We start from the raw sequence: 11,454 nt of genomic DNA, 5'->3' as shown, positions 1-11,454 counted from the left end.
TTTATTATTTATTATATATTGTCCAAAATATTGTATAACTATGTTTCAATTTTATTATATATCTGACAAAAACTTCCAAGAAACACCTTCACCTAAAAACCTTCAATTTTCTAAATATAAATTCTCTGAGCAACAAAAGGCCAATTCGTAAGTTTAAAAATATGAATTTTTAGAGTACAAGTTAATTTTTCTGGCCGTTCTTTTATATTATTGCTTTGTTAATGTGTGCCTTGAATTGTGGTGAAGGAATGATTGTGGTATTTGGGTCGCTGAATGGATGATCCTCAACCACTATTGGGGCGTCAATAAGCCATGGATAGGAAAATCGTCTATGAATTTTATAATGTTTAGTTTGTTGGGTTTATTTAATTAAATAATATCATTGTAACTGTCTGTTAGGTTGTCAATGATTACTCAAGGATGCGATTGGCTGTAGATTTGGTGTACAAATGGCACAATCCGAAACGAAATATGATAAAAGAGCTTGCTGTTGCTGACTGGAATAAAAAGATGCAGCAGTCTGTCCTTCAAACTTAGAATTTTAAGACGCTTCTAGTTAAAAATTTATTAATCGTAATCGTGTATTTTAAGAACACATTTATTTAGTTAAGTTATGGATTGATTAGGCCATTTTAAATTTGTTTGAAGTACACTTTATCTTTATATTTAAGTCTATAATGATTTATATATTACTGTTTTTGGACTATTTAGATATATATTGTTCTTTTTTATTTATAATAATTTATACATAATTTTTCTAGCAATGGTTTCATTATTATTGAACCTAACCTAAATTTTAAGTTCGGTAGTATACTCTATAATTTAGATATATATTATTGAATGGATGAGAATTCCTTTAACCTTCCATGATGCAGTCGCAGTGGTTATGGTAACAACAATTACTATGTTAAAAATCTGAAGTGCATATGGTAAATATTGTGGTGCCAGGTACTTTTGCATTTTAGTAATAAGGAATGGTTAGGGTGAGTTAGGTAATTCTGTTATGGCCATTATAGATTATTTGCATTATAGTGTTCCTATTCAATTTTCTGTGTTACAGCATAGTACTATATACTTATCCTGGCTCATTTTTTTAGTTATTGTAAAAAACCTGGTGTAATGCCTCAATATTGGAAGTGAGGGTGTTTTGCAAAATTATTGGCGGCGGGACAATTCGCACTCTGCGAATTGTCAGGAGCAGAATCTGCCTGCCACAGCCATGAGGACAATACGCAAAGAGCGGATTGTAATTTTATAATATTTAAGGGACAATACACAGTCTGCATATTGTGTTTTTTAATATTAAAGGGACAATACACAGACTGCGAATTGCAAAAACACAAATTGCGTATTGTTAATCCACAAATTGCGTATTGTATTTTCGTAAATAAAAAATTATAATTGAAGTACTATAAAAGGAGGAACGGTGTTAGGTTGATTGAGTGTGAGAGTGTTTTATTTTTTTGAGAATGTAAGAGTATAAAAATGGAGAGAGGTATTAGTTTGAAAATGTATTATAATAGTCAAATCTTTCCCCAAACATCTGAGGGTGTGAGTTTTGTTTGTGAGAATCCACGTGATATTGTTATTCCTTTTGCAATAACATACGAGGAATTTAAGAGTATACTTTGTCAATGTGGTGATAATCAAGTATTAAAGAGAGTCGTTAATATTTTTTATAGACAGCCTGTTTTAGTGTTCGGTGGTTTCGTTCAGTTTCAAATGATGAATGTGGTTGACGAAGGAAGTATGCAAGGAATGTTTTCGATCTACCAACAAACACGGGCACAAGTGTCTATTCTCGAATTGTATGTTGAGTTTGAAGAATTAGTTGAGGTTGATTTACCGGAGGCTAACATCGACTGGACTGTTTATAACAGTGAAAGCAAAGAGGAATTTGAGGGCACCTACCAAATTGTTGGTCCAACTGAAGAAGTGGGTGAAGATGATATAATAGTTGAGTCTAACGTAGCAGATGTGGCAAATGCACTGGCGAGCCAATATCCATCTAGAGAGCCTTCTTTCATGCATGCCTTGGATGTAGACGCTATGAATGCACCAGAATTTCCTGAATATATCAATTCAAGTAAGCAGTTATTATTATTATTATTATTATTATTATTATTATTATTATTATTATTATTATTATTATTATTATTATTATTATTATTATTGTTATTATTATTATTATTATTGAATTGTAAAGCAATAGTTAGAATTATTTGTTGTTGTTATTGCTGTAGATCTTGTTGTTGTTTCGGACGGTGAATTTGTTGTTGGCATGGAATTCAGTTCTAGAGAGACTGTTATTGCAGCAATTAAAGATTATACCATTCGCAGGGGAGTGGATTACCGGGTGTGTGAATCTGAGCCAACGACTTTTTATGCTAAGTGTGTACAATACGGAACAAGTTGCGATTGGCTTATTAGAGCTAGTCTTATTAAGAGAAAGTTTTGTTGGGTTGTAAGGCGATACAATGGTAGTCACACATGCACTAGAACTAGAATTTCTCAAGATCATGCCAAGCTAAATTCAGACATGATTGCAGAGGTGATAAAGCCATTGGTTGAAGCTGATCCATCTTTGAAAGTGAAATCAATAATTGCTGAAGTGCAGTCAAAATTCAATTATACGACGAGTTACCGCAAAGCATGGCTCGCGAAGCAAAAGGCAATTTCAAACCTTTTTGGTGGTTGGGAAGCTTCTTATGAAGCTTTGCCGTCGTGGTTTGAAGCAATGGTACAAAAAGATCCATCAGCAGCAGTCGAGATTGAAACTGCACCAGCATACCAAGGGGATGAGGTAGTCCATGATGTAAGGATACTGACGCGGGTATTTTGGAGCTTTTATCCTTGCATCAGAGCATTTAGGAGCTGCAAGCCAATCGTACAGGTGGATGGGACACATCTGTACGGGAAATATAAAGGAGCTCTATTAGTTGCAGTTTCTCAGGATGGCAATGGCAATATTGTGCCTCTTGCATTTGCCGTTGTTGAGGGTGAGACTTCTGATGCATGGCACTTCTTTCTTACTCATTTACGCACACATGTGGTGACTCGAGATGGTGTTGGGCTTATCTCTGATCGTCACAACTCTATTACCTCAGCAATAGCTCGTAGTAATGGATCATGGGAACCTCCAAGAGCTATCCGAATGTTTTGTGTTAGGCACATAGCATCCAACTTTTTGAGGAATTTCAAGGCACCGTATTTACAGAAGCTGATAGTCAATATGGGTACGTAGATTATTGTGAAACTAAGGCGTATTTGTTTTTACAAGGCATATAGCATCCATTTTATTGATTTTGTTTTGTTGGTTATTTACAGGCTATTGTAGGACTGTGCATGAATTTAATGTGTAGTATGCAAGATTGCGTGAACGTGGTGAGGCTTACACGCGATGGCTTGATCGAATCCCACGACAGCAATTTGCTTTGGCATTTGATAATGGATACCGTTGGGGTCATATGACCACAAACCTAGTGGAGTGCATCAACGGAGTACTAAAGGGAGCTCGAAATCTTCCTATCACGTCACTTGTGAAGGGAACTTTTTATAGGCTAAATGAGTTGTTCACTAGGAAGAGGGTTGAGGCTGAGGTTCGAAGGAATGCAGGACATGTATTTTCTGAATATGCTAGCAACAAACTGCAATCAAATCAGCAAGCAGCAGGAAACATCCAGGTTAACCTATTTGACAGGCAAAATGAGATCTTTGAGGTACGTGAGATGCCCATTGGTATCGAGTATGCGGTGAATCTCCGTCAACGATATTGTGATTGTGGTGAGTTTCAGACAGATTGAATCCCATGTCGCCATGTCTTTGCGTGTTGTGCGAACCAACGACTTGATTGACAACAATACGTTCATGAGGTCTATAGGATGGATGAGATAAGAAAGGTGTATAGAGCACGGTTTAAGCCATTAGGAAATCCAGCAACATGGCCGGTGTATCAAGGACCAAGACACATACCTAATCCGCACTTAAAGCGGTTTCCAAAGGGCGTCCCAAAATAACCCGCTTATTGAATGAAATGGATATGCGTGATATGCGTGGTCCTAGGCGTTGCAGGCTTTGTGGAGGCGAAGGCCACAATCGAAGTAGATGCCCCCATCGTGCAGGGCCTAGTGCTGGTGGATCTGCACCTATGTCTTAGTGCATTTGGTTTTTCCTTCATTAGGAATTGGATTTAAATACTACATCAATTGTATTAAATACTACTTTATGAAATTCCTGTGTGTTCGAATTTGATGTGAATTTATAAAATTCATAACAATTACAATTGCGGTCTTAAATTAAAAGATAAATAACAATTATTTGCTAAATGTCTTTTTCACAAATTTAGTACATTTCTTAACCGCCTTCTTGATTGTGGAAGGGGTATATCTACTTGCACTTCTACGTGTTGGCTCAATCCTCAGATTATACCCTTTACCATGAATATCTGAAGTATCCGCCATATCCGCACCTACCGCACCACCTATATGACATAAAAAATCACAATAATAAATATATCACAATAATAAATATATCACAAGAAAACACTAATATATCCCAATAACGAATACAAAAATATATCACAATCATACACTAATATACCATAGTAATGAATACAATAGTATATTATTACCTGCATCGTCATCACCATCGCTGTCACTATCACTATCATCCTCGCCAACATTATCATCCTCAGCCATGGGTGCCTGCACCTGAGGAAAAAAATATCAAATATCTGTAACATATTTAAAATATATTTAAATTAAAAAATATTTTAAATCAAACTTAAATATATATTTAAATACATATTAAATTAACAATTAAAAATATTTTCAATTTTAAATATATATTATGACTATAAATATATTCAAATTCAAAGTTAGATATATAGTTAAATTCGAAACATGTTTAATTTATATCTAAATTTAAATTATTAATATATATTTACTCAATTTTAAATAAATACCGAAAACCAACCAAAATGTAATTAACGACATTTTTTGGACTGTATTTTATTTCAAAAAATATATAATTTTAAATTATAAATATGTATTTTCATACTTTTAAATTTTATTCAAATTTAAATTTAAATATTTAATTAAAACCAAAATATATTTAAAGTCAGATTTTAAGGTAGATTTAAATATAGATTTAAATTTCAAATATATTCAAATTCAAATTTAAATTTATAATCAAAACCAACGTAAACTTAAAGTCAAATTTAAATTTAATTTTATAAACAAAGCTAAAATATAGTAACGTCAAATTTACTTATATACATAAATTCAAAATATATTTAAATTCAAATATTAATATAAAATTAAAACTGAAACATATTTAAATATTTATTTAAATTTAAACTTTCTAACATATAAATTAAATTCACAATTATATTTTATTTTCTGATTTAAATAGACTAACTAAAATATTATATTTAAATTTAAAATATATTTAATTAATATTAATTACTAATTAACATCATCATCATTCATCTAAATATATAATAAAAGTATAATTTCTATTTATATATTTTTTTAACTACTGATAAATAAATACTATTTAATTTAAATAATAACTATATATATTATTATCACATTATCTCTATTTCAAATAAAAAAAACACACAGTTAATCTACTAATTATATTAATAATATTTAAATAACTTACTTGTTAAAACTTGAAGAAACAACAAATTTGGCAAATGAAGACCAAGTCTCTGCAGGAGGAAGCATGGACGGATAGAACTGAAGAAGTATTAAAGAGTAGAAGGAAAGGAACGTTTGAAACTGTGGTTGTCTCTTAAAATGTTTGCGAATTGGGGAAGCTTGTGTACATTGACGAGAGAGAGACAGTCAAACATCACCTTATTCACGGGCTTGCAGTTCTTTGACGCGTGTCGACCATGCACGCAATACGGGTTTTGCGTATTGTAGGGGAATACGCACTTTGCGTATTGTGCTTCCCAAAGAACGCGCCCCCAGACCCTTGTTAAACACCATTTTCTCTAATATTCTTGTAAATCTCACTCTCTCCATCAATAATGAAATAAAAAATCCACTTATCCTTTGTGTTTGTGAGAAATCTTTTGAGTGCAAACTGAAACAGAATTTTGTGGCTGTGGCAGCCTACAATAAATCCAATTTCCCCAGCTGCTACCAGCAGTGCTGCACTTTTAGAAAGGGCCCCATCTGTGGTAGTTATGGATGGACTACACCATTTTTCTTGCAGTTCGTCTTTTGAAATTTATTTATTTATTTCTGTAGATCCTTGAAGCTACCTGAGAATGTACGAGTAACCAAGGTATGTTCTTTACCTTAGGCATACAATATTGGAAGTTTAGTGAAACTTAGTTGTTTTATAAATCATTTTAATACCTGGATATATTTTCCTTTTTTATAAAAGAAATTTTAGTATGAAGAGAAGAAAGGAAAAATAAAAGAAAAATAAACCTCACATGCAATTTTCTGGATAAGTGCTACTTTTCTCAATTGAATTTTATTTCATTTCCTTTTCCGTTCCAATTTTACTTCTGTAATTATATTTTTTTATATTACTGTTTCCCTTTCATCACTACTTATTTCAAAATCAATTTCAATTTTAGTTACCAGTTTTTTGCATAACCCATTTAATTTTGTTTGATCCCAATTATACAATTATTAATAAAATAGTAAAAAATTCCAATTTTGGCTTCAATCATTCATACAATTCATCTTTTTATGAATACCCATGTGCCCATATTGGTGATCTTCACTCAATGTGATTATTTTTGACAAAAAAATCAAACACAGCAACCAAACACAAAAAAGACGAACAGAAATTTTTTTTGAAAACTCACCAAATTAGGACCAGGTTGTGCGAAGGAAGCCGAGGAGTTAGCTGAAGGCGAGGAGGAAGTCGGGGACCTGCTGCTTCTGTGTCGGCGTCGACGGGCACAATGACGGCGCGCGAGACTGACTGCGAGGCAGTGACAAGACATGGAGCGGCGACGACGTCCAGGTCGGGAAGTTCCGGCTACTGCCGCCAGTGATGACGACGGCAAGGAAGGCACGCGAGATCGGAGGAGACTGACGACGAGCTTCTCGGATGATGCTGATAGAAAGAGAAATCTGGGCTCGCGTCAATGAGATATGAGAGATGAGAGAGCTTCTGTGAAAGTATGAGGTTGAGGGAGGAGAAGGGATTGTGAAACGACGTAGTTTGATGGATGGAAGAAAAGGACAAAAAAAGAAAAAAACTAAACCGGTTTATTTAAACCAGCTGAGTCAAACTGGATTTAAAGCATTTGGTTTAAAAATAAATTTTATTAACCGATTTTATAATTGACCAATCACAAAGTGACACCTCAGCAACTGTAAAAAAAATTGTTTTGGGCATCTTGACGTGAGTCTCCCCTTTATAATAATGTATGTCTTAAATTTTGATCTAGTACATATATTATTATAAAATTTAGATTTTTAAATTTTAAATTTTTATTTTAAAAAATAAAGTATGATCTTTTATTTTTAAATAATTTCTCTTAATCCTACTTATAAAATAAATAATAAAAAATTATACTTTATTTTTTAAAATAAAATTTAAAATTTAAAAAATACAAATTTATTATTATAATATTATGTATATTACTATTATTATAGCAGCTTTTTCTTTTTCCTACTCTTGGTTAGATAAAAGTGTAACAAAAGCTCTCTTGAAAAAAAAAAAGATATTTTATATCTATTATTATAGAATTCCCGCAACAAATATTAATTTCTATTGCTAAGAGTAATACTCTGGTATCTACTAAAATTATCATCAGAAAGTAGAAAAAAATCGACAAATTTTAGTCACAAACTTCTCTAAATGATTATTTTAACACAAAACAACAAATAGTAGTGTACTGTCTCCTGTTAGTTGATAATTTGATATGGTACTGTTATGTATCACTTTGACATTTTACTCATTTATGCTTATTCAAGTAATATATTACATCGTTTAGATAGCATTTGAAAGAGAGATAGAAGTTTATAAATTAAGGGTTCGATTGGAAAATTTCAAAAGTTATTTTTTTTAGCTTTTAACTTATAAAAAATTATATTAATAGTATTTGGTATAATTTTTTAGGTAAATTTTTAATTTTTCAAAAAGTTATTTAAGAGTTTTTGAAGAAGTTAAAAAATGTGACTTCTCCTATTTTCAAAAGCTATTTTATAATTCTTATTTAATGCACAACTTTAAAACAAGGACTCCTATAATAATTTTTCAAACACAAAATAACTTATTTAGAAGTTGTTATTAATAAAAGTCCTTATATTTTAAGCTTATTTTTCAAAAAAACTTATTTAAGAAGTTTAGCCAAACTGATCCTAAGACTGAAAGATAGAAATTAGGAAATAAAGACCGAAATAAGTCTCAATATTATATTTGGTATAAAATAGAAAACGGAGATTAAAATAAAAATGAAGCCCACATTTGATTTGCATAAAAAATAATTAGAATTAATTAAAAATAAAAAAAATAGACACTGAAATTTTAGTATCAATTTTTGGATAAAAAACATAATATTAAATTTTAATCTCTCAATTTTTATTCCAATACCTCAAAATAAACACTACCTTAGTATCTAAGCACTGATAAACCCGCTTAGGAAGAAAAGACAATATCATTATGTTTTTTAATCAGAATTTACTATTTTTAGTGAGCTTGGATTGCATTATTAGTATATGGGCGGAGTTGTACGCTATACCTAACTCCATGTTTTTTCTTTTTCTCATGGGTAGACCTAGAGACTCGATTCAATCAGGTCATTTTTAAACTGTTAGAGAATCATTAGCATTAATTAGGATCAATTAGTATCGACTACATTTATGTAGTATATCTGTATATTAATTATAGGATTCTATGCCTTTATTACTCTGATTCATTTAGCACCTATAAATACCTCTTGTATATTGTACTTTTGACAACTCAATAAGACACCTTTCAGATTACTCTCTCAGTCTCTTGTTTCTAACATGGTATCCAGAGCTTAGGTCATTTTTTTTTTCCATGAATATTAGTTTATAGTCCTTTGTTTTTCCTCTTCCGTCAGTGTTCTTTGGTCTCTCTTTTGCTCCCTTTTCAGACGCTTTGGTTCGTCACCGCCCTTACCACCGCCTTCGTCTCGTCGTTGCGAGTTCAACGAGTCCAGCCTCGTCACCGGAAACCACCGCACGCGCCGCCACGCTCCGTCTGAAGTTCGCCGTCCGATTGTCTCCGAGCAGTACTTTGTGCTCCGTTTTCAACCCCTTCCTGCCGTTTCGGTTCGTCACCGCCACTACCGCCGCCTTCAACTCGTTGCAACGTTTTCAACGCCACCGGAATCACCTCCAGACTCCGCCGGACGCGCCGCCACGCGCCACCTGAAGTTGGCTGTCCGGTTGCAGGCGTTCTCTTCCAGAAGCATCCGTCGCCGTTGGATCAGCGCTCCAGATCAACGGCTCATCCAAGCCCCACGTGGCAACCAGACGCGAGACGGCCCGCGTCCGACCCGCGATACCGACCCGACCCGGCCATCCAACCTGCGCGCCACCTCGCGCCCTGTCAGCTGCTGACGTGTCTTGCGTCTCCAATCCCCGTGTGCCACGTGTCATTGCTTGATGATGTGGCTGCTGACGTGGAATCTGACGTGGCGCTGACGTGGCAGACAAGTGGGACCCTCCCTAAGGTTTTTTGGTGAGCTCTTTCCGATTTTGCCATCCGTTTCCTCATTTTCTGCTCCGAAATTGCAGTTTTTCTCTCCTATCCTTGTTCTCTATGACTACTTTTATGGCAAAGTCAGATGTTTTTGCTGCCACAGACAGAAAGGGGGCATTCTGTCGCAACTGTAACCGTTTCGGGCACCCGTTCTCCAGCTGTCCCTCTGTTGAATGTCGCACATGCCACCAGAAAGGGCATATTAGCTACCATTGTTCACAGTTGTTCTGCCGTTATTGCAAGCTCTCGGGACATTTGCTTACTACCTGTCCTACTCGTCCACCACGTTCTGCGCCTGCTTCTGCTGTTGCTGCTACTACTGAACCTACCACTGTCTCTCTATCTGATATTGCATCTCTTCTACAGCGTCTTCTATCTGTTTCTGGTAATACCCCTGCTGCTTTATCGAGCCCTCCAGGTACTTCTAAATGGTACTTTGACTCGGGTTGCTTTAACCACATGTCTCCGTTGCGTAATATTTTCTCGTCCATGTCTGCAACTACAAATGGACCTTCTGTCAATACTGCAAATGGCTCCCTCTTGCATGCAACACACAAGGGTTCTATCTCTCAGTCATCTCTTAATCTTCCTGATACTTACTACATTCCCAAATTAAACTTCAATCTTATTTCTGTTGGTCAACTTGTTGATCTGGGTTTTGACGTCACCTTTTCTGTTTCTGGTTGTCGTGTACAGGATCCTCGGACGGGACAGATCATCGGGACTGGACGTAAGGTCGGAAGGTTGTTTGAACTCGAAAGTCTTCATATTCCTCCTGTACCAAATCTCTGTGCTGCTTCTTCTCCCTCTACCCTTCACTTATGGCATCAACGTCTTGCCCACACCTCCTTAGGAAAACTGCGTCCTCTTGTATCTCAGGGTGTTTTAGGTCAGGTTCCGAATGAATCTTTTGACTGCATTTCTTGCCAAACTGCCAAACAACCTGCTTTATCTTTTCACAATAATTCATCTCTTGCTTGCTCTCCTTTTGATCTCATTCACTCTGATGTTTGGGGCCCCGCTCCCACTGCCTCTATGGGCGGAGCTCGATACTTTGTCGTTTTCATTGATGATTATTCCCGTTTTACTTGGGTTTATTTGATGACTAATCGCCATGAGTTACCTCAGATCTATATCAACTTTGCTACTATGATTAAAACTCAGTTTTCCAAGGCCATTAAGGTTTTCCGACGTGATAATGCTATGGAATACCGTGATTCCAAACTCTTAGCCTTTCTTGCAGAACAGGGTACTCTGTCTGAGTTTTCTTGTCCTGGTACGTCTCAACAAAATGGTAGAGCTGAACGCAAACACCGTCACATTCTTGACTCCGTCCGTGCAATGCTCCTTTCCTCTTCGTGTCCTGAGCGTACTTGGGGTGAAGCTGTTCTTACTGCTGTTCATGTTATCAATAGACTCCCTTCTTCTGTTCTTGGTAATGTTACTCCCTTTGAGCGTCTTTATCATACCCCCCCAGATTACAGTTCTTTTCGAGTTTTCGGTTGTGTATGTTTTGTTCTTCTTCAGCCTCATGAACATAGTAAACTTGAACCTCGGGCTCGTATATGTTGTTTTCTTGGTTATGGTACTGAACACAAGGGTTATCGTTGTTGGGATCCTCTTTCTAAACGTATTCGTATATCTCGTCATGTTGTCTTTTGGGAGCACCACATGTTTTCTCGGTTCTCATCCTTTGAGTCGATTCCCACTACTCAGTCACCTTTGTTTACTAACCCCAATGTTGAT

At 35.2% G+C, this 11,454-nt stretch overlaps 1 protein-coding gene across 1 annotated transcript; it reads left to right on the top strand.

The window, feature by feature from the left end:
- Window positions 1–1,725: 1,725 nt before the first annotated feature.
- On the top strand, window positions 1,726–3,803 carry LOC148547032 (uncharacterized). The gene is made up of 3 exons (XM_088495259.1): window positions 1,726–2,086; window positions 2,244–3,226; window positions 3,363–3,803. Exons 1-3 carry the CDS (start codon window positions 1,726–1,728, stop codon window positions 3,801–3,803), a joined length of 1,785 nt encoding a protein of 594 aa, XP_088351385.1.
- The last annotated feature ends 7,651 nt before the right edge of the window (window positions 3,804–11,454 follow it).

The sequence above is a fragment of the Arachis ipaensis genome, chromosome B8 (genome assembly GCF_059453495.1).
Source record: "Arachis ipaensis isolate K30076 ecotype BB chromosome B8, ASM5945349v1, whole genome shotgun sequence".
NCBI lineage: Eukaryota > Viridiplantae > Streptophyta > Magnoliopsida > Fabales > Fabaceae > Arachis > Arachis ipaensis.
This window is presented reverse-complemented; position numbering and strand designations above follow the sequence as displayed.